Source organism: Schistocerca cancellata, chromosome 9 (genome assembly GCF_023864275.1).
Source record: "Schistocerca cancellata isolate TAMUIC-IGC-003103 chromosome 9, iqSchCanc2.1, whole genome shotgun sequence".
Lineage (NCBI taxonomy): Eukaryota > Metazoa > Arthropoda > Insecta > Orthoptera > Acrididae > Schistocerca > Schistocerca cancellata.
Genome location: NC_064634.1, coordinates 383,260,965 through 383,286,163, shown reverse-complemented (window position 1 = coordinate 383,286,163; position 25,199 = coordinate 383,260,965). Strand labels below are relative to the sequence as shown.

Below are 25,199 nucleotides of genomic sequence, written 5' to 3'. Positions count from 1 at the left end.
ACTGAGAGTGCTTAAGGACACTCCCAATAATCACTGAGAAGGTTGAGTTCCAGGAAACCATTTCTCCTATGGGGAAGGAACTGACAGTTCAAAAAGTTAGAATAATAATTTTTATTTTTATATGTCTACCAGCAGCGTAACAAATTTCACATCCTGTCTCCTTGTAATTGGAGTTCATTTATTCAGTCACAGCAAACACCTTCTTTTTATCATGATGTTTATCTAACTCTTAGAAAAGTTTGAGAGTGAATGTAAAATATTATAAATTAAAAACAAGATTTATGCTGTAATTATGGAATAAGTATATTTGAGACATAACTTACAAAAAAATTGAGTAATCTATACAGCAGGCCTACATTTGTATGTACATGTTTCTCATAAATATTCACAAAGTTGGTAAGTAATATGAAATAAAACCACATAATTAAATAGTTTATTCCAAATGAAAAATTAATATGAATATTATGTGGAACAGAAGAGAAATACTTACTTACCAGTCAGTGTTTTGCCACTGCAATTTGCCCCAGTGCACACAACCCACCCCTTTTCTCACAATCTCTCTATCTTTTTTGTTCTGTATCATTTTCTTTTCTAAGGAACTTTCACCTTGTGCCTTTATTTTTGACCTATTGAGTATCAACAACTCATTAATACATGTACTGTATTGTACTAAGTATCAATGTTTATTCTGTAACTGGAGATCTTATCCTTTTCCCCACATTTTAATTTCCCTTTATTCAGGTAAAAACACTTTAAGTAAGTGCCAGATATCCAACAGCACATTTTAATTTTTTTCTAGCAGTAACATTTCATTTCTTTTGCATTAGTAATTGCATTAGTAACAAGTAAGTAAACTTTCATCTTCTGTTTCAAATATAATGGTACACTGGAATGCATCCCATCCTCTGATAGCAACAATACATTATAAATATGTTTACTGTCTTTTTTTCCATGGGAATAAAATTATTACAGACAACAGATGTCTGTATTTAACTTTTTTCACTTTGAAATTATGATGCCTGGTCAAGTAACATATCTTACTATTTCTTATTATAAGAAAGAAGTCTGGCAAAATTTAATTCTGACAAGTTTTCTGTAAGTTTTAACATACTTAAGAAATAAACACAAAGAAATATCAAGGTAATATCACATATATAATTACTTCCTCAATAATATGAGAACAAATACATGTTTTCTTAGTGATTCTACCACAAAATACAATCTGTGGGTGTTGAGGAGTTACTTCATGAAAACTATGGAAAAAAACAGGTAGCTTAGATTCCATAACTGCAACACAAGACCACTGGATTTGGGTTCAAATTATTAGATCCTATGTCCATACAACTTTTAGTTTTGCAGAAGTCCCTGTGTGGCTGCATACAATCAGCAACAACATATTTAGCCACAATGAAGGATATTCATTTTCTCGAATCTCCTTGTTATTTCTTATTCTCTGGTACAAATCAATACAAGTAAATAATGTCTTTTTTTTTAAATGTCCTTTAAAATGCAATATTTTCTCATGAATAAACTGAGACATAGTTTGTAGCAGGATAAAGAGAATGTCCATCACATCAGCAGATCTGAAAAATTAGGTATGTATTAGTGGATTAGTGGATGTAAGTGCAAAAACTAAAGAGCTCATATGTGATAGAAAAAACAGTACAAATTTGTGTAAGTGTGTGCAACTGTTTAACTGTCTTAATAACATAATACGTTAGCTGCCATAAATTTCTTCTGTATGTTATATACCTTTCTTAGATCATTTCAGTCACTAATCACATATGTTGCATTTTTCTTCTAACTTACTTTGTTTCTCAACTCTGTCATTCTTTTTATTTATCCCTTATTCATTTGTGCTTATGCACATTAAGGAAGTAAAATCTACTGCACAATATATATATTCTCTCTTAAGTATTTCCTAAGAATAAAAAGGCCCTCTTTTAAACCCAATGGTGTGTATGAAAGTCATGATACTACAAAAAAAGAAGACATCCACTACATTTACATCTACATACATTTATTTATTTTTTATTTTATTTATTTATTTTTGTCTATAGACCATTCTGTACAATGGTATTGGAAACACCATGTTTACATGAAGTGTGAAAACTTACAACTTTTAAAATTACACAACTATATGCTTATATCAGTAAAATGGCTGATTCCTTCAAAAATAGCCACTAACATGCAAGCATCTAAAAACACACACACACACACACACACACACACTATATATATATATATATATATATATATATATATATATATATATATATATATATATATATATATATATATATATATATGGTTATAATAGAAGGAAACATTCCACGAAGGAAAAATATATTTAAAAACAAAGATGATGTGACTTACCAAATGAAAGTGCTGGCAGGTCGACAGACACACAAACAAACACAAACATACACACAAAATCCAAGCTTTCGCAACCAACGGTTGCCTCGTCAGGAAAGAGGGAAGGAGAAGGAAAGACAAAAGGATATGGGTTTTAAGGGAGAGGGTAAGGAGTCATTCCAATCCCGGGAGCGGAAAGACTTACCTTAGGGGGAAAAAAGGACAGGTATACACTCGCACACACACACATATCCATCCACACATACACAGACACAAATGTCTGCTTGTGTCTGTGTATGTGTGGATGGATATATGTGTGTGTGCGAGTGTATACTTGTCCTTTTTTCCCCCTAAGGTAAGTCTTTCCGCTCCCGGGATTGGAATGACTCCTTACCCTCTCCCTTAAAACCCATATCCTTTTGTCTTTCCTTCTCCTTCCCTCTTTCCTGACGAGGCAACTGTTGGTTGCGAAAGCTTGGATTTTGTGTGTATGTTTGTGTTTGTTTGTGTGTCTGTCGACCTGCCAGCACTTTTATTTGGTAAGTCACATCATCTTTGTTTTTAAATATATATAGACACACACACATAATTAACCCCCCCCCATAAACCATGGACCTTGCCGCTGGTGGGGAGGCTTGCGTGCCACAGCGATACAGATAGCCGTACCATAGGTAAAGTTAGATATAGTGGGAATTAGTGAAGTTCGGTGGCAGGAGGAACAAGACTTCTGGTCAGATGACTACAGGGTTACTGGTATAAACACAAAATCAAATAGGGGTAATGCAGGAGTAGGTTTAATAATGAATAGGAAAATAGGAATGCGGGTAAGCATAGTGAACACATTATTGTGGCCAAGATAGATACGAAGCCCACGCCCACCACAGTAGTACAAGTTTATATGCCTACTAGCTCTGCAGATGACGAAGAAATTGAAGAAATGTATGAAGAAATAAAAGAAATTATTCAGATAGTGAAGGGAGATGAAAATTTAATAGTCATGGGTGACTGGAATTCGTCAGTAGGAGAAGGTAGAGAAGGAAATGTAGTAGGTGAATATGGATTGGGGGTAAGGAATGCAAGAGGAAGCTGCCTGGTAGAATTTTGCACAGAGCACAACTTAATCATAGCTAACACTTGGTTCAAGAATCATAAAAGAAGATTGTATACATGGAAGAAGCCTGGAGATACTGACAGGAATTCAGATAGATTATATAATGGTAAGATAGAGATTTAGGAACCAGGTTTTAAATTGTAAGACATTTCCAGGGGCAGATGTGGACTCTGACCACAATCTATTGGTTATGAACTGTAGATTAAAACTGAAGAAACTGCAAAAAGGTGGGAATTTAAGGAGATGGGATCTGGATAAACTGAAAGAACCAGAGGTTGTACAGAGTTTCAGCGAGAGCATAAGGGAACAATTGACAAGAATGGTGGAAAGAAATACTGTAGAAGAAGAATGGGTAGCTTTGAGGGATGAAGTAGTGAAGGCAGCAGAGGATCAAGTAGGCAAAGAGACGAGGGCTAGTAAAAATCCTTGGGTAACAGAAGAAATATTGAATTTAATTGATGAAAATGCAGTAAATGAAGCAGGCAAAAAGGAATGCAAATGTCTCAAAAATGAGATCGACAGGAAGTGCAAAATGGCTAACCAGGGATGGCTAGAGGGCAAATGTAAGGATTTAGAGTCTTATCTCACTAGGGGTAAGATAGATACTGCCTACAGGAAAATTAAAGAGACCTTTGGAGAAAAGAGAACCACTTGTATGAATATCAAGAGCTCAGATGGAAACCCGGTTCTAAGCAGAGAAGGGAAAGCAGAAAGGTGGAAGGAGTATATAGAGGGTCTATACAAGGGCGATGTACTTGAGGACAATATTATGGAAATGGAAGAGGATGTAGAAGAAGATGAAATGGGAGATGTGATACTGCATGAAGAGTTTGACAGAGCACTGAAAGACCTGAGTCGAAACAAAGCTCCGGGAGTAGACAACATTCCATTAGAACTACTGACAGCCTTGGCAGAGCCAGTCCTGACAAAACTGTACCATCTGGTGAGCAAGATGTATGAGACAGGCAAAATACCCTCAGACTTCAAGAAGAATATAATAATTCCAATCCCAAAGAAAGCAGGTGTTGACAGATGTGAAAATTACCGAACTATCAGTTTAATGAGTCACGGCTGCAAAATACTAACGTGAATTCTTTACAGATGAATGGAAAAACTAGTAGAGGCCGACCTCGGGGAAGATCAGTTTGGATTCCGTAGAAATATCGGAACACGTGAGGCAATACTGACCCTACGACTTATCTTAGAAGCTAGATTAAGGAAAAGCAAACCTACGTTTCTAGCTTTTGTAGACTTAGAGAAAGCTTTTGACAATGTTGACTGGAATACTTTCTTTCAAATTCTGAAGGTGGCAGGGGTAAAATACAGGGAGCGAAACGCTATTTACAATTTGTACAGAAACCAGATGGCAGTTATAAGAGTCGAGGGACATGAAAGGGAAGCAGTGGTTGGGAAGGGAGTGAGACAGGGTTGTAGCCTCTCCCTGATGTTATTCAATCTCTATATTGAGCAAGCAGTGAAGGAAACAAAAGAAAAATTTGGAGTAGGTATTAAAATCCAGGGAGAAGAAATAAAAATTTGAGGTTTGCCAATGACATTGTAATTCTGTCAGAAACAGCAAAGGACTTGCAAGAGCAGTTGAATGGAATGGATAGTGTCTTGAAACGAGGATATAAGATGAACATCAACAAAAGCAAAACGAGGATAATGGAATGTAGTCGAATTAAGTCGGGTGATGTTGAGGGTATTAGATTAGGAAATGAGACACTTAAAGTAGTAAAGGAGTTTTGCTATTTGGGGAGCAAAATAACTGATGATGGTTGAAGTAGAGAGGATATAAAATGCAGACTGGCAATGGCAAGGAAAGCGCTTCTGAAGAAGAGAAATTTGTTAACATCGAGTATAGATTTAAGTGTCAGGAAGTCGTTTCTGGAAGTATTTGTATGGAGTGTAGCCATGTACGGAAGTGAAACATGGACAATAAATAGTTTGGACAAGAAGAGAATAGAAGCTTTCGAAATGTGGTGCTACAGAAGAATGATGAATATTAGATGGGTAGATCACATAACTTATGAGGAGGTATTGAATAGGATTGAGGAGAAGAGAAGTTTGTGGCACAACTTGAGTAGAAGAAGGGATCAGTTGGTAGGACATGTTCTGAGGCATCAAGGGATCACCAATTCAGTATTGGAGGGCAGCGTGGAGGGTAAAAATCGTAGAGGGAGACCAAGAGATGAATACACTAAGCAGATTCAGAAGGATGTAGGTTGCAGTAGGTACTGGGAGATGAAGAAGCTTGCACAGTTTAGAGTAGCATGGAGAGCTGCATCAAACCAGTCTCAGGACTGAAGACCACAACAACAACAACATAATTATCGAAGTTTAACTTCACATTATACGTTCTGAAAATTTTTATATATTTGCATGGTTACATATGAAACATTATGTTAATTTTTGGCTTCAAGTTATTCTGTAACACTGTATGGACAAGTTTTAATCAAGTGACATTTATTTTTGAAAACAGACATATTTGTATTATCTTTTAGGCAAATAGTTTTATAGAAGAAATCCTGCTTGTAAAATCTGTTTGTAATTTAATTTGAGCCAGTTTCATTCAATATGATAATCATTTTTATTTCTTGTGTTATAGTTATGGATACCTCTGTTTAACAATGCAGCATGGTTACTTTGTACATAAATAACTGTTTCATATACCTGGTGGTTATAATTATTCTTTCCCTATTTAACATGTTGTGACATGGAAACTAATTACCGTACAAGTACCAAACTTGGTAGCATTAATATCAAGGACATGGGGAAGAGAAATAATGCAGAATCAGCTCAATTGAAACACTTTTAATGTGCTGCTATGGAACATCATACCATTACTGCTACAAAAGGGGTCAATATGGTGCTGATCAGTGTCCATAAGAGCCTGAAAGAGCAGGATTGCATTCTTCACAGCAGAACAGAGCATGTCCTTAGGTATGCCTGGCTACCTCTCTTGATATGCTGCGCTTCAGATCAACATTTGTGTGAATGTTCCCCTGGTATATTCTATCCTTCAGGTAGCCCACAACCAGAAATCACAGGGAGGGAGATCAGGTGATCATGCTGACCAATAATTTGGAAATGATCAGCTGATAATTCGATCATTTCCAAATGTGTTTTGGAGACGCATTGAACTTCATGGGCAATGTGTGGTGGGGCCCCATCTTGCATGAAAACTGTTGAGCTCAATGCATCTCTCTCCTGTAGGGTGGGTATGACATGCTGGCGAAGAATGTTGTAGTAACACTGGCCAGTCACACTGCATGCCTTTGGTCCTTGAGTGCCAACCTGTTCAAAAAAGAATGGGCCAATGCTGAACATAGCTGTGAAGCTACACCACACAGTGGCACATTCACCACACAGAGGAACTTCATGCATGGTGACTGGAGGTTAAGAGCCCCATACTCGGCTATGTGTGTGTTCAGCTCAGCTGTCAGAGAAAAACGAGCTTCATCTGTCCATAGGATGATCAAGGGCCAGCCCTCATCAACTTCAATCCTTGCAAGAAAGTGGAGAGTGAAGTCAACACATCGTTGTCCATCCTGTGGTGGAAGCTCTGTACAATATGGATATCCCCCATATATCAGCACCATTCAGAGTACTGCATTTTTCTATAAAATGTAGTGTTCTGTCTTTAATTACATTTTCTATTAATTTATATCAGGCAAATGTAATAGTTATTTCCTGGATCTTCCTTCCTGCCTCCTTTGAAAATAGGGATCACTTTATGCTTTTTTGAACGTGTCAGGAATATTCCTTCTCCACGGCTACGTTTATAAGAAAAGTCAGAGGCTTCCCACCCAGTGCAAGCAGCATTTCATTAGTGTCGTAGGGATACCATCTAGTCCCTTACTATTTTTTGTTTTTAAACCAGTGTATTATTTTTTCTAAGTCAAGTTCATTTGTTGGGAGAAGGAACAAACATTTTGTCTCATGAGCAGTACTTTATATGCATTTTGTGACAGGAGAATTTTGTTTTATTATTTTGTCCACTACATCAACATAGTGTTGATTTAAAATATTGCTGGCTTCTCTAGTGTCCTGATTTCGTTCCCATTTTTCTTTATAATTATGTTCCCACTGTTTTTCATGTTTATACCTTCAGTGCCATATGGACTTTGTGATATTATTAGAAGCTGCAATTTCATTTATGTAGTGATTTAGATTTGGGTTCTTTTACCTATTTCTTGTATAAGGCGCACTATGAATGTAGTGGTGTGGACATGTTGGGAACGTGGGTCTCTCGGCGAGCATGTGAGGGATAAGTTCCTGCAGGCGCACTATCCTCTGTGCCCTTGGTGGCTCAGATGGATAGAGCATCTGCCATGTAAGCAAGAGATCCCAGGTTCGAGTCCCAGTCGGGGCACACATTTTCAACATGTCCCCAATGAAGTTCATCAATGCCTGTTTGCAGCTAGGGTGTCCATTTAATTATCATTTGATTCCTTGAAAAGAATGCCATATTTTCTCCAAGGATTCCCATCTGAGTTCTTGAAGCATCTCCGTAACACTTGTGTGTTGTTAAAACCTAATGGTAACAAGTCTAGCAACCTGCCTCTGAACAGCTTCCTCTAATTCGACCTGGTACAGATCCCCAACGCTCAAGCAGTAGTCCAGAATAGGTTACTCCAGCAGCATCCTACATGTTGTCTCCTTTACAGATCAACTATGCTCTCCCAAAATCCTCCAAATAAACTGAAGTTGACCACTTGCTTTCCCTATCACAATCCTCATATGCTTGTTCCATTTCATATTGTTCTGCAACAGTATGTCCAGATATTTAAATGATGTGAATGTGTCAAGCAGAACACTAGTAATGCAGTACCTGAAAATTACGGGTATGTTTTTCCTATTCACCCACTTTAACTTACAGTTGTCTACAATTAAAACTAACTGCCATTCATTACATCAACTAGAAATATTGCCTAAGTCATACCATGGCCTCCTACAGTCACTCAACTTTGACACCTTCCCATACACCACAGCATCATCAGCAAACAACAGCAAGTTGCTGAACACCCTGCCAGATCATTTCTGTGTACAGGAAATAATAGTGGTCCTATCACACTTGCTTGGGGCAGTCCTGACTGTACCCTTGTCTCTGATGAACACTCACCATTGAAGACAACATATGGGTTCTATTACTTAAGAAGTCTTTGAGCCACTCATGTATCTGGTGCCCCACTCCATATGCTCATATCTTCATTAACAGTCTGCAATGGGGCACTGTGTCAAATGCTTTCTGGAAATCTGGAAATATGGAGTCTACCCGTTGCCATTCATCCATAGTTCACAGTTTATCTTGTGAGAACAAGCTAAGTTTTGCATGAGCTTTGCTTTCATCAATATAAGCTTCTTGGTCACAAAAAAAAATTATTATATTTGAACTGAGAATATGTTCAAGGGTTCTTCAGAAAACCAATGTTAAGGGTATTGGTCTGTATTTTTGGGGTCTGTTCTTTTACCCTGCTTATACACAGGTGGCACCTGTACCTGTGATTATTTTCAGTCACTTGGAACTTGGCTCTGGGCAAGAGATTCATCACAAATGAAAGCCAATTAGGGGATAATGCCACAGAGTACTCTTTGTGTAACCAAAATGGGAGTCTATCCACACCTGGTAACTTATTTTTTTTTCAACTCTTTCAGTTGTTTCACAATGCGAGGGTTGTTTATTGCTATACTGTCCATTCAGTAGTCTGTTTGATTTGTATGATTCTCCTATGTGAATGATTTCTTAAATGTGAGATTTAAAACATTGGCTTTCATTTTGCAATCTTCAACTGCCACACCAGACTGTTCAATGAATGACTGGATGGAAGCCTTAGGCCCACTTAGCAATTTTACACATGACCAGAATTTTCTTGGATTCTCAGCCAGATCTTTTGCTAAGCTATGATATGATAGTTGTTGTATGCTCCATACATATATCCTGTCACAGACACATGAATCTCTATTAACCTTTGCTTGTTTCGATTTGTGCCTCCTCATTTGTACTGAGACTGTGACAGTCCTTGCTTCCTCATCATTTCCCAAATTTCTGTTGTTACACTATGGTGGATCTTTTCCATCCTTAATCCACACACTAAGTTTATAGCTCTCCTGACCAACATTTACAACCTGTTTAAACTTTGCTTGTAATTTCTTTATGTCTATCTTACTGGAACTAATAGATGTCAGTTCACTGTCAAAATGGGAGACTAACAACTGCTTATCTGCTCTTCCTACCAGAAACACTCTCCCAGCCTTCTTAACTGATTTATTAACTTTGTAACCATAGTTGCTATAATGACATCATAATCACTAATCTCCTTCTCTGTACTGGCGCTATTAGCATACAAACCTGAATATGTCACAGAAGGGAATCCATTTCAGTAGCTGTACAATTTCTAATACCCTTTCTTCAGAATTAAGTGTCTAGTGGATGACGAGCTATCTCCCTCTTATCTTAAAAAACTCAAGGCAGTTCATAATGCAAGGGTCATTCAGCATCATAGATAAGTTCCTGAACCATAACGTATAATAACCAGTATCTGTAATACTCGTATACAATCCCACAACCTTATCTGTGTGCACATTTATTTGTTATTGGAAGCATATCTAAATACTGTATTTTTCTACACTATTAACCTATGTTGTACATACTGTAATATGAAATTGGTTAGTACTACATACTTAATACCATAACTTTGTAATAACCACAACAGATGGTAAAACTGACTTGTTCCATATCCTGTCATATATTCACAACATGGATCACCAGGATATGAAATAAGTAAATACACAAAAATTATAAAATTTTCTTTTTATAATGTGAAGTTTAATAACATCATTTACTTAGATTCATGGATGTATAAATTTTTCATTTCTCAATTTTCTCTTACTAGGTATATGCTTGAAACAATAATCAAGAGAGTGAGTCACTACAGCTAATACTTTTATTCTATCAACTGCCTCCTTTCTCACAGAGTCAATTTTTTCCTTCAATTGCATGGAGTTGGATTTAAGTAACCTTTAAGTAGACAAGACATTTCCTGTGAAGCTACTACACTTGAAATTCTTGACAGTTTCAGAGTGGGTGCCAGATGAATACTCACTCCAGAGTGAATAAATTGAAATTGTATTTTTCTGTGTTTAAATTTCCCATCCCTTCATCATATTGTGGTCTCCTTTGTCAAATTTCCTATTTTTTCCACAGATGTTTGTATCTTCATAATTAAAACAGCATTTCTTCTTTAGCTGCACTTTGTGCTATCAGTTGGTATATAGGATTACCTTACAATTTCAGAAAGATACTTTTTTCACAACATGATCTAGAACACCACATTCACCAATCAAGCTCAATGATGAAGTGTTCTTCTCTCTGTTGTCTGTTATTTCTTGTTTTCTATTCTTAGACTCTTCTGTTGTTCATTATTTTCTTCATTTTTGGCAGTTCTCAATCTTTATTTTCATACATGAATAATATTTTATGTAATACTAATTGAAATTTTTTATTACTGATCCTCTTTCTCACATAACATTTTTAGCCCACTTATCAACAATATCCTCCCACTACCTGCACATCTTCCAACTGAATCTCCACTCCCCCACCTCATTTCTCTTTGAATTTAGGGAAATGAAGGACGGAAATGCTACAGGATAATATTTAGGAGAGAAATTAATTGTGAATCTAAATGGTCCACTTTATGCACCTCCTGTGTAATATCTTCATGCAATTTGTCTCAAAATATTCAGAGTGAATCACTGTTTGTGGTGCTATTACACATACATTATTCCTCTATTGGTCAAGATTAGAAGTTGACTAATTTGTATCATCTACACTGACATAGAATTACTTTGCATGTTTGCACTATTTCCAAATTCATGTGGTAGCAGCTTGCATGTCCCTACTTATATTTGTTCAATAGTACAAAAATTTACATGAGATCCATTTCCCCGTCATTTTATTATGATGATAAAAGTTTTTTATTTTTATTTAAGAAATTTCTAATACTCATAGAACACGAAATAGTGTTCATATATACTTTTTCACTTGCCAACTGCAGTCTTTTTTGATATAATCTATCTTCATTAGCTTGTTGGTGTTATATTTCATTAGGGGAAACAGTTGCAAGTATTCCTCAAGATAATTTCAGTCATTCTTTTAATAAGTATTCCTCAAAATAATTTCTGTCATTCTTTTAACAAGCACTTCTGAGTACTCAGTTCATGTACCTTTCCCACAATTGCAAATCTACTCATTCCAATCTGCTACATCCCCAATTCCACATTCACTCATTCATATATGAAGCTCTCCTGCATACCTTAACAGTAGACGTAGATCAGCACTCATGGAAGAAAGGATACTCAAAGAACATGAAATAGTGTTCATATAGTTAGCCTACCCACAGCTTTTGGTTTTGTTTCCAGAATGAATCTTTAACTCTGTAGCAGAGCATGTGCTGTTCTGGGACTTGCTAACAAATTAAAACTGTGTGCTCAATTGCACATGAAAAGACTAGATTTTCAGTTTGAGTTGTGGCCAGGCACACATTTTTAATCTGTCAGGAAGTTTCAAAACAGGCACACACTACTGCAGAGACAAATATTAATTCTGAAAATATTTTTTGTGTGTTTAGAAGAGAGATCAAAAGACTTTTTGAAACTACTTAATAAAATTAATAATATAATATTCTTTTATCTGTATTATACCTAGAGGCAAAATTCAGAGATCATAAAGATTTAGTGCTCTGAAAAGTAACAACAGATAGACTGTAGTTAACTTCATTAAGTTTCTTTAGATTTGGTCAGACATCAACACTGAAAATTTTATATCACTCACGTAATAGTTTCTGCTGCTATGACTGTGTGTTGTTTTCTTCTCTCCCTTGTCTAGAGATACTAGCAAGCCTTTCCATTATTACTATTCTCTCTCTTTGCTGTAGTTGCCTCACTGTCCGTGATGTGTCAGGAATGATATAAGCTAGCAGTCCTGTTAGTATGAACACAATATGCTGAAACATATAGAAAGATAATGTAATTCAGTACCTATAGTGATGAATTTGTTTTGTATCTTACGTGTAAATCAAGTTAAGCAAAACTATGAAAATCATACAAGCTTTGGTAGAGAATCAATTTTTGAAAATAGAATTTAACTGTATAGATAAAAATTGACGCACACAATGGCAGCAGCAGAACACACATAAGGGCTTTCTGCTCTTATTATCCAGTGCATGGTGCTTAGGGAATGAACTCTGTATTGCATACTATCCTATTTTGCACCACTAAGCTCTCAGGTTTTCAAATGTCAAACAGCGCAGTCCTCAACACTTTCTTTCTTTCTCATCCTATCTGGTAAGTTGCCCTTGACCTGGCATACTGAGTGACTTTTCCGAACTCTGTCCTTTTCCTTCATCTGTCTTCTTTCCCCTTCAACCCACCTGCCAGCCACTGATTCCAAAAACGTGCAAATTTTAATACCTTTATATGCATGTTTTCCTGCTGCCACTTGGCGAGTGGAATTTTTCTCTGTCCAATTGCATAATATACATGCTTTTAAGGTCTCTTCAGTGTACTTCAGTTAAGCAGAGACTTAAAATCACTTAATATGAAGAGAAATTATACATAATTCATAAGGAAACTAGTTTTAAACTAGCAAATATAGATCACATATGGAGTAACACCAAAATAAAAAGAGAGGATGAAGTGGCTGTAATAATAAGGTACAATATTGCATTAATTAATAATAAAATCCTTTTTAGTTGATAAATGGTGTACTTTCTTGGACTTATTTATGACCAACATTGAGAACTGTTTCCCATATACATGTAAACAGCTGAAATATTAATATTAGTTTATTTCAGCAATATTCTGCACTGCTGGTATGGGCAGCCAATATGTCAGTTGCATAAAAACATTTCTTTGTTTGCTGAATCAGTTATTAAGCAATTAATTTATAAGGAGCCACAATACTCCATTGTGTACATTTCAATAGAATACCTGAGAGGTGATTTAAAAGGTAAATTACACTTCATCCATTTTAGTACAGTCGTACAAACCACTTTCTTAATATCTGCATGTGTAGCATTTTAGATGTCTCGATATTTTATAAATGTTGATTATGTGTACATCACACATATTGCGGCCACTGTAATTAATTCATTCATTAATCCTGTTCCATGGATGTCAAGAAGAAGGAGAACCTTGAAACATCGCAAGGAATGCGTGCTTGAACAACACAAATGCAGATGCAGATGCTAGTGGAGCCTGCAGGTGGCGTTGTCATATCTGACTATGAACAGCAGTGGCCTCAATACATTGCAAGTGTCAGTTGTGGTCAGAACAGTGTTCTGTGTAGTTGTGAGTGCATTATGTCAGAGGTAAATGAATTCAAACATGGGCAGTTTGTTGGTGCTCACACGTTGGGTACTTCCATAACCGAGGTAGCTGAAGTGTTTGGTGTTTGAAGAGATACCATGTCAAAGATTTGTACTGCATATGGGGAAAGTGGAAAAACATCATTCGCTAATTTATAATGGAGATGAAATTGTGTATCAAGTGATAATGGCAGATGGTCACTGAAGGTGATTGTGATGAAAAACAAGAGGACGACAGCTGTGAAAGTCACTGTATAACTCATGAACACTGTCAGCAAAAAAACAACACAAAGGGAACTCCACCAGCTGGGAACTGTAGGATGATCTGAAATAACAAAATCACATATCAGTGATGTAAATGCCTGTAACAGGAAAATGTAGTGCCAAAGTCATTTAACCTGGACTATGGCACAATGGAAGGAAGTCATTTATTTGGTCGGGTTTCCAAATTCTGGCTGAGCTTACATCTGGCTGCCAGCTGTGAACATGGCAGGGATATGGTGATGATGGAGGTAGCCATAGTGTGGTATTCCATGGGCACCATTGTTACTCTGCAAGGCTGCATTATTTTCCAAGGATTATGAAGCCATTTTGGTTGATCAAGTTCATCCCATTGTTCACCAATGGTGATGCTGTGCTCCAAGACAGAAGCACCCCTGTTCACACAGTTTGCATCCTACAAGACTGATTTTGTGAGCATAAGGAAGAATTTTTGGAGCACAAGGAAGAATTGCTGCAACTTCATTGACCGCCACAGTCACCAGATACCAATATTACTGAGCCTTTGTGTTACTTTGGAGAGAAGGGTGTCTGATAACTATCCACCTCCATCATCATTACCTGAAATTGCCACTGTTTTTCAGGAAGAATGGTATAAGATTCCCTTGAGAACTATAAATGACCTGTATTTATCAATTCTGAGATAACTGTAAGTTGCTTTGAATGCAGGCTGTTTTCCTACATCATAATAAGCACAGCAATATGTTGTGTTTTTAGTGTTTGCATATTTTTGTCCACCTCTTCTAGGAGGTACAGGGGGAAATACCCTCTTCATCCACTTCACAGTGATTTGCACAGTGTGTCTGGAGATGCATGTGTAGATATACAGCGTTACTACTTGTCAGGCAGCTTTACAATGGATACTTCTGCTTCCTAAGTAGGAATTTTCAATCACCCAATAATTTATAGAATGAAGGGTTAATGACATATGTTTTTAATTTTACCAGTGACATCCATTCGTGCAGTAATGAAGCCAAATTTACAGCAGGGTTGTCATAGCAACTATTACTACTTACTATATACTGCTGTATACACTTTATACACACCTGATGCAGGAAGGTTTACTTCCATGATCAAACAAATTTAAATTCCCAGTTTATTATTATGTAGAAGGTACAAAGATAAAAGACATGTAAAATAGAAATTTTGTGAAACATAATCAGATTCAAACTCTAAAGACACTTTAAAATAATGGATGCACAAATATGGGATGTACGTGACAGAGGAAATAAAAACATTAGTGGCTGTTGACAAGAAGAAATTAAGACAAAAAAACTATTTCTCATGAGAAAAAATATACATTTCATAAAATAAAATAAATTATCTTCTTTCTAATTTCTCAAATAAGTATCAAGACTGGTCATTTATTTTTTATTACATACATCATTTTGAGTCGCTCTTACACATACCATTTACTACAAATCTCAGCATATATAAAAACTTCAAATTGTGAAACAAGTCAAGATATGCTACTTCCATACGGTACACTAACAATTAAGAGTGTTGTATTTCCTATGATTCTGATGAATAAATCCTGTTTTTGTAATCAGTGAATACAATTTTTAATTGTCCAAAAACCACATAAAAAAGCAAAATGACAGCACTTTTTAATTGTTCTGGGACAAGAACTGCATATAAAGGAAAATGAAATTGGTTTCTAATAGTCATGAGACTGGTCTAAGACATGTTGAATATGCTGTCCATTGTTTTCAACAACAAGCTGAATTCAAGAAACAGCATGTTCCACAACAAATCAGAGTGTCTTGGGGATCACACTGAGACAGCATTGTGCAATGCATGCCTTCAGTTCAGCTACACTCATAATTGGAGCACTGAACACAACATCTTTTAGATAACCCCACAGCCAGAAGTCACACAGAATAAGACCAGGTAATCTGGATGGCCAGGCCATAGATAAATGATGACTGATAATTCTGTCACTCCTGGAGTGCCTCTGCAGCTGCCACTTCAGTAGCTGTGCAATGTGTAGACAAGTACCATCCTGCATAAAAATGAACCTACCCACACATCCATGTTGTTGAATGGTTGGAATGACATTGATGCACAAAAGACTCCCGTAGCATTTACCAGTTATGTTACAGGTAACAAGACCTGCAAGACACACCTCCTCAAAAAATACAGCCCTACAATAAATGATGCTGTCAACCTGCACCATGTAGCCAGCTTTGCAGAATAAAGTGATACTGGTTGATGTGCATGTGGATTTTCTGTTTCCCATATTCTGCAATTCTGCGTACTGATATGTCCTCTTCCATGTGAGCAAGAAATTCTATAACAAACATTTGTCTTGCTAGCAGTTCGGCAGGAAGCAACTCTTGAAAATGGATGTTTTTGTATGTATATCAATGCAGGATATTTTGCATGATTTTATGCATTGTACTCATAGGCATATCCATTGTTCGGGCAATTCCTTGTGCACTGCATGTTTGCACACCACTGCTCAACCCTCCCTGCAATGCTGTGGCCACATCTTCAACAGATGTCAGGTCAACTGCTTTCCTCCCTTTACCATATTGCACGTCAAAAAAACCTGTCTTTTCAAACAATCGAAACTCCAGGTAGGAATTTCAACAATTAGTAAAAGACAAATTGCTACTTACCATAAAGAAGACACGTCCAGTTGCAGACAGGCACAATTAAAAGATGCTTACATAAATCTTTTGGTCACAGCCTTCATTAGTAAATGAGACACACACACCATTCATGCACACAAGCAAGCACACCTGATGCACACACGACCAACTCCAGCATCTCAGCATTCCGACCCGAGATGCTGGAGGTAGTGATAGTGTGTGTGTGAGGTGTGCTTGCTTGTGCATGTGAATGTGTGTGTGTGTGTGTGTGTGTGTGTGTGTGTGTGTGTGTGAGTGTGTGTGTGTGTGTGTGTGTGTGTGTATCTTTTACTGATCAAGGCTGTGTCTGAAAGCTTTACGTAAGTGTCTTTTAATTGTGCCTGTCTGCAGCTATACCCGTCTTTTCAAATGTTGTAATAATTTTCTACAGAACCTTAGCAGACATCAGACCAATGCCTTTTCTCACATCCATTAGTGTCTGGCACTTCTGCAGGGCAAGTGGTGCACAGTCACTGTTCTTGTAAAAACACCTTACCAGCACTATATAATCCTTCATGGAGATAGTCATGTTGAGTATCTCAGATGCACAATGAGGAACAACCATGTGCTGGGTGTCCGTAGGTGTGCATATCCCAATGCTTACAGTGCCATCTATTCACAAAACTCCAATTAAATTTTTTTGTTTCATGAAGTTTCCTCCTGTGTCCAAATTTGATGTTATTCTGAGCAGTGGTTCTCTTTCTACAGTGTTTTGAAGCTGGAACCTTAATTATGAACACCTTGTATTTTATACATAAAGAGGTAAATGAAATCATTGCAAACAGAGAGGAAGAAAACAGCATAATCCCCATATGTGGGAACAATGTCATTAGTACCAAAAACAGCAGTCTCATCAATAACAACATTGCCATCAGCACCAGAACCAACAGCTGTGTCACACAAGAGAAAAACAGTCCAAGCCAGGTGAATCACCTCTCTTATGTATACAGAATGAGCCATCAGTGCCCTAAGCAGAACTGACAACTCACATAGTGAAATAAGTTCCTCTTGTAACAAACTAATGTTTTAATGGAAATATCCAGAAGTCTCAAACTTTCCCTCTGTTACATGGAAATAATTCTTCCTGCTACAACAAACAGTGTGAAAATTAGTAGAAAAAACCATTCTGTCTGATGTGTTTAAACACACAAAACTGAGTAAATAAATTGCACTTGTTCAGGCTTTCATAGATGAACATAATCCACATGTCCTGGCAATAACAGATCATGGCTTAAAGCAGGATAAAACAAGTTGCTTTAAATCAGACGGCTATTCCTGAGTTAGTAGCTACTGTAGGTGGCATTAGAAAGAGGTTGGGTTAGCTCTTCATGTTAATCAACATACTAAAGTTAAAAGAAACTATTATTTCTTGAACAGTACTGCAGAGAAAGTTCACTTGAATTACCTGCTACTATGATACATTATGAAGGCTTCAAAAGCAGCGACTGAAACACGAAGTCATGGGTGTTTATCACCCAAGAAATGGAGAGTGGATCATTTCTTAACAGCCTCAATAAGATATCCCAAGTTGGGCCAAATGACCTCACAATACTGGGTGATTTAAACACTGATGCAGATTCTTATAATATTAGTAATTTAAAATTATCAAATATATTGAACTCATATAATCTTGCAAATGTAGTAATTTCAAACATCAAAATAACAGATTTAACTGCCAGTAGGACAGACTCTGCAATAATTAGCAAACATGATGAAGAAACAGGATGACTACTCAAACTTGGAGTGAAGGAGGTGGGGACGGGGAGAGGGATGATGGGGATGGGGGATTTGTAAGAATTCTGGCTGTGAGAAGGAAGATGGTGTCAAGATGCTCCTGATAAATTAATGATGATTGGGAAGGGGGGGGGGGGGAGCCTCAATAATTACTTTTGTTTCCCTCTCAGCTGAGATTTATAAGATTTATACCAACCATTAGCAGTAGTTTAGCCACATTTTTTAAACATCGATAATATGTGGAATAATAATTATATAATTAACACATTTTGAAATAATAAATATTTTAAAATTTGTGATTTATAAAACTCAATGCTGGGTAAAAACATGGAATTCCCTTAGATTTTATGAAATTCCCTGGGATTCCCCTGATTTCTCCAGGTAAAATGTAATTCCCTGACAATTCCAGGTTTTCCAGAAGAATCACTAACCTGAGAAAGTATTAAGTTCAGTAGCCAACTTCTCTGATCATTATTGCCAGCAAATTGATTACTTAAATGTAGGTCCTCAAAGAATTGCAAAAATAATTCAGCAGAAATGAAGCCAAACTGCTACAAATATAATCACATTCAAAAATACACTAGCTAGAGGTGTCTACCACTAAGAAGGATGAAATATTAAATGAGATGATGTGTACTCAATTCTACTAAGGGATTTTGACTCTTGGGTGGCCAGTTAAAACAAAAACAATTCCCAATCGGGAGAAAAAAAAGAGTTCACTTGAAATTACCAGCTAAATTAGTCATGCCCAAACAGAATACTGAAGCCCTCTGTACCATAAAAATCATCTGGGTTGCACACTTTCAAAGAAAAATATAGTTTTCAGATCAGTACTTCTATATCAAAGGAAACAGGTCCGCAGTGAATCAATAGCACAGTCAGCAAATGTAAGCTGTGCCTGCTGGAATCTCCTTAAGAAATACCGTAACATATGTAGAAACACAGAAAGGGAAGCAATGAATATCATACACAAAGATCAGCTAAAGGCTAAAAAACGGTTTGTAAACTTCTTAACAAGCATTTCATCTCCCCAACCATGACCACAATGGCAGACATAGACCCACTACACAACACAGTACACTGCTACATAACAGATAACGACCTTAAATTTGAAAAAGTAAAAGAAAAAGAGACAAGCAAAATATATCTCCAGCACAGTAATTAAAAAATGCACAAATGTTGTGGTTAAAACTAATTACATAGCTCATCAATGGCAGCATAAAAGAAGCTATGTTCACCACTGCAATTGAAAGGAGCATCAAACTACAGCCCAGTATCACTGATTCTTACATTTAGTAAGATTTATGAGTCTGCATTTTGGGAAAAGTTTGGTGCATTTTTCACACAAAACAACTTTCTCACAGAAACCCTTACATGGATCTTGAAAAGATCACAACACCACAACAGATGTCACAGAATTTTTACACAAAGTCTAAAGTTATCTAGATGGCAGAAAGAATGCTATAAGCATGTTTTAGATCTCAAAAAGGCTTTCAATCTAGTCAGCCATCCACTTCTCTTGCAGAAACTGAAGGCGTGCAACATCACACACAGATTTCTTGAGCCCCTGTCAACATACCTAAATGGCCATAAGCAATGTACAAATATAAATTCCCAAAATAGTGTGAGATAAATCAACATTCAGTGTATGGCTGAAACAGTAATGCAGGGCTCAGTAAAGGGGTCAATACTGGTGCTATTTCTTTTTCTCTCATGTTGTACAACATTCAAATTCCCATACAATAATTTACACTAATAACATCTCTCTACTGTTTTATGGTAACAGTGAAGAGGATATAACATATTTTTCAACACACTGGACGTCAGAAATGACTAAATATTTTAGTAACAGGGCCTATACATCAGTACTACAAAATCACAGTTTCTAGGCTTCAAAGCAGGCAACTTTTGATGGTAAAACCATGTTAACTTCATACACATAAAAATAAGCAGTGCATTGTTCTTGTTTAACCAACTGTCCAAAACTGCATATAACAATATGCTATGAACAGATTGCTATGGCACAATTTTTCCATTTAAAAGTTATAGGATAGAGCTGTAGGTGTGTACCACTGGTGTGTACTTGAACAAAATACTGGTTTTAAAAGAGAGCTGGTAGGCTGAGACATGATAAAAAAAAAGTAAAAAAAAATAATGAAGGGGCTATCAAAAAAAAAAAAAAAATGGTTCAAATGGCTCTGAGCACTATGGGACTTAACATCTATGGTCATCAGTCCCCTAGAACTTAGAACTACTTAAACCTAACTAACCTAAGGACAGCACACAACACCCAGCCATCACGAGGCAGAGAAAATCCCTGACCCCGCCGGGAATCGAACCCGGGAACCCGGGCGTGGGAAGCGAGAATGCGGAGCTATCCAAATGGGACAGATGTCAGTAGATGTGATACACACGTACAGACAAATAGATGATTACAATTTCAGAAAAAAAAAGTGGATGATTTATTCAAGAGAAAGAGCTTCACAAACTGGGCAAGGCAATAACATGTTGGTCCACTTCTACCTCTAATGCAAGCAGTTATTCAGCTTGGCACTGATTGATGGATTTTTTGGATGTCCTCCCAGGGGTATGGTGCCAAATCCTTTCCAACTGGTGCATTAAATCATCAAAATTCTTAGCTGATTGGAGGGCCCTGCCCATAACCCTTCAAGTGTTCTTGATTGGCGAGCGATCTGGCCAAGGTAGGTTCATATGGCAAGCACAAAGACAAGTAATAGAAACTCTCACCATGGGTGGGTGGGCATTGTCTTGCTCAAATGTAAGCCCAGGATGGCTCACCATGAAGGAAAACAAAACAGGTTGTAGAGTATTACTGATATGTAACATTGTGCTGCAAGGGTGCCAGGGATGGCAACCAAAGGGGTCCTGCTATGATCTACTTATTTCTTTCCCATTCAGATAATTCCTTCATAGTGTGTCCTTTTCTTCTCTTAGAGTGTGCGAAGAGCATACAGTGAGATATTTATTTTTGATAAGAGCATCACAACAGGTCTCCCTGTATTCCGGACCATGTACCAGCCCTCTATATATCTTTTTTTTAATACCCCAGATGATCACTATTGGCTCTCAGGCTATATGGCAGGCAACACTCAGGTTGCTATCCTACCGCTGTCCTGGGTTACTCCAGACACATCTTCATTGCTCGTCAGGATTCAATTCAAAGTGGACTCATTGCTGAAAGCAATTCTACTCCAGTCAATGAGATTACATGCTGAAGAGGTGTCTGGAGATATCCCACACAACAGTGGAATACCAACCTGACTGTCGCCTACCATATGGTCTGGCAAATGAGAGTGCTGGTCAGAGGTGAAGCTCTTTCGTTTGAATTAATCATCCAATTTTTCTGAAATTGCAATCATTTGCTTGTCTGTCCACATACATAACATCTATCAATTTCCATCCCATTCAGAAAATTCCTTCATGGTGCATTATTATTTATTTATTTATTGTCACCAAAAACTTGCACCACAGATATTGCAGAAATGAAAAGTGCTACTGATGTGTGACTTTCACAGGAGAGATTGGTGGTCAGGGGCTCATGTTGTGAGCTAATAAACAGGTTGTAATAATATTCAGAAAGTGTATTTTTTTGCAAACATCCACTTTTTAAAAAATGGAACAATGCCTATTGACATTAACAAACTAAAAGTGAAGTAAATCAGAATGTCAGTGGTGTTTGCTGCAGGATTCTATTGTGAATCATGCATGAGATATTGTACTTTAAAAAGGTCCCACACCAACACTTATGTAATACCTGTTGTGCAACACATTAAAGAGGAGCACAAGTAATTACACTAGTTATGTGGACTCTCGCCAGTAACTAGATAACTGACCATAACAGGTTGTGTTCAAAATTACCACCGGCAGCAGCAATACATTCTTCCTCTCTGGTATGGAAAGACTGCTGCACACATGCTAGCATATTAGCAGAGATGTCCAAGCAGGTTGCAGTAATACGCCATTACATATCACTCGGTGTAGTTAGTATGACCTTGTAGAGAGCGTCTTTCAGCTTTCTCTACAGAAAAAAGTCTACAGGCATCAAATCCAGGGAATGACCAGCTAAGACACATGTCTTCTGCATACAATCCAATGATTTGAAAACAATCTGTGAAGACACGCTGTAGTACTTTGTACACTATGGGATGGATAGGCATCATGTTGGTACCACATGTTCCTCCTAGTCTGCAGAAGAATGTCTTATAACTTCCGTGGAAGATGGTCTATTAGGAGAATGCAATACCTGTGTGTGTTTAGTGTTCTGCCTATGAAAAACAGGTTCATTCTCCCATGCAACATGTTTACACTCCATGGATGCTGCTATTCTGCTTGATTAAGCCAACAGGGATTGCCAACAGCCCAACAGTGAGTTTTTTGTTCATTTATCTAACCATGATTGGTAAATTTAGCTTCATCACTAAATGAGATATGTGACACATCTGGAGCATCCTGTCTTAATGTGTTTGTACAGAAGTTAACACAATTCTCATAATCACGTCCCTGCAGATCTTCATGGAGAGAGATGTGATAGGGATAGAAACTATGTCAATGAACAGTGCATCGAATACTTCCCTGACTCATGCCACTTCTTCATGTGATTGAGTGGGAGCAGATCAGCTGCAAAAGCAGCAAGAACATTAATTTCCCCATCTTCTGCCTTCACTTGTATCTTTCTGTTACATTGTCTAGATGCTGCACTACCACTTTCACATAACTGTTTGAAGAAACTGATAAATAATTGTTGAGATGGATGACATCAATTAGGGTATCTTGCTGCATACACTGCATGAGAATGAACTGCAGTCTTCCTACAGTCTCCATACTCAATGAGCGTGTCCACTTTTTCTGCATTAGTAAATCCTGTTGTTCACTTGCAACCTACTGCTTGGATTATCACACACTAACTGACTAGTAAGTCGCAATGCACTCAAGGAACACACAACCACACTGTAAGCAAACATAACAGCATCATACATAGCAACTACACAGGTTGAATGGCACAATAAAGTGTCAGCATGGAAACTGCTTAAAATATGGTATCTTGTAAATGACTTGCATTAGAATCCTGCAACAAATACCACTAATATTTTAATTTACCCCTCTTTCAGTTTGTTAATGTCAATAGGCATTGTTCCATTTAAAAATGTGTATCTTCGCACAAAACACACTTGTTAAGTATTATTATGTTTATTGGCTAACAATATGAGCTCCTGACTACCAAATAATTCTTTGAAATCTGCACTTCAATAGAACTTACCATTTCCACAATATTTGCAGTGCAAGCTTTAGGTGATCCACCCTGTATACAGGCTATCCCAGGAGGAATGGCCAATATTCAGAAATATGACAGGAGCAATCACTTAAAGTAAAGAAGTTTTGTAAACAAGGGCTCTAAAATGCATATGTTTAGATCAATGAGCACTGCTTCATCTTAGATACTGTGAACAAATACTTTCTACTGCAAGCTCCTTGCTCTCCAAATTTTTGAGAGGTGACAGTATAGACAGAGCTATGATGACTCGTTCTTCTTTGCTACTGTGAAACACATCTCTTCTACTGAACAAGTGCTCACAGCCCTTAAGGTATGCATTTTGGAGCCAGTGTTTATTAGACAGTTTTTCTTGTTTTGAGCCACAGTACTAAACTCTTTGTAAGACATCAGGGTGACACACTCAAATGTTGTAAACCCCAACACAAAAACAAGTTTATTATAGACAAAGAACAAAATTAAAAGTAACAGATGGCAGTCCATATACCAGTGCCTCAATGTGTTATTGCTGTAACCGTCTAGGCAACACCTGGATAGGATCACAGCACCAGGTTGCCAGTGCGCTGTATGTCAAATAGTCCACCAACAGCAGCTGTGCAGACTGGCCAAGAGAGGCCGCCTGTGGTGTATCACAAGACCAATGCACACAGCACGAAATCCACTGCGCCACCTCCCCATTATACACACATTAAAAAAATAATTCTGCCTCAACCCAGATCCCAGAACACCTGAAGATAGATGTTGACTGTAGATATTGCATCACAGAACAGTCCCTTTGACTGTTCAGAGATGTCACTAAACTATGCATGAGCATCACCTATTAGGTGGAGGGGGTCTGACAGCCAATCAGTTCCAGTCATTCCACCAGGAAGCAGGTACACGGCTTCTGTTGTCTGTAGTTCAACCATGCCTAGATGGTCAATACCAAGCTGCGATCATGTCTGCATTGTTACTTTGTGCCAGGGAGGGCTCATGACAGGGGAAGTGTCGAGGTGTCTCGGAGTGAACCAAAGTGATGTTGTCCTATGGAGGAGATACAGAGAGACAGCAGCTGTCAAAGACATGCATCGCTCAGGCCACCCAAGCGCTACTTCTGCAGTGTGTGACTGCTATCTACAGATTATGGCTCAGAGGAACCATGACAGCAATGCCACCATGTTGAATATTGTTTTTTGTGCAGCCACAGGACGTCGTGTTATGACTCAACTGTGAGCAATAGGCTGCATGATGCGCAACTTCACACCTGATGTCCATGGTGAGGTCCATCTTTGCAACCACGACACCATGCAGCACGGTACAGATGGGCCCAGCAACATGACGAATGGACCGCTCAGGATTGGCATCACGTTTTCTTCACTGATGAGTGTCACATATGCCATCAACCAGACAATCGTCGGAGATGTGTTTTGAGGCATCCCAGTCAGACTGAA

At 37.6% G+C, this 25,199-nt stretch overlaps 1 protein-coding gene across 2 annotated transcripts in view; it reads right to left on the bottom strand.

Annotated features, from left to right (window-relative positions):
- Positions 1-340: 340 nt before the first annotated feature.
- The window catches only part of LOC126101042 (anoctamin-5-like), a 398,169-nt gene continuing 373,310 nt past the window's right edge, over positions 341-25,199 (bottom strand). For both annotated transcript variants that reach the window (XM_049911706.1, XM_049911707.1), the window contains 2 exons: positions 12,300-12,471; positions 341-1,583 (listed from right to left, as the gene is read on the bottom strand). In XM_049911706.1, the coding sequence (XP_049767663.1) occupies positions 12,316-12,471 (156 nt within the window). In that variant the 3' untranslated portion in view covers positions 341-1,583; positions 12,300-12,315. The remainder of the gene's footprint in view (positions 1,584-12,299; positions 12,472-25,199) is intronic.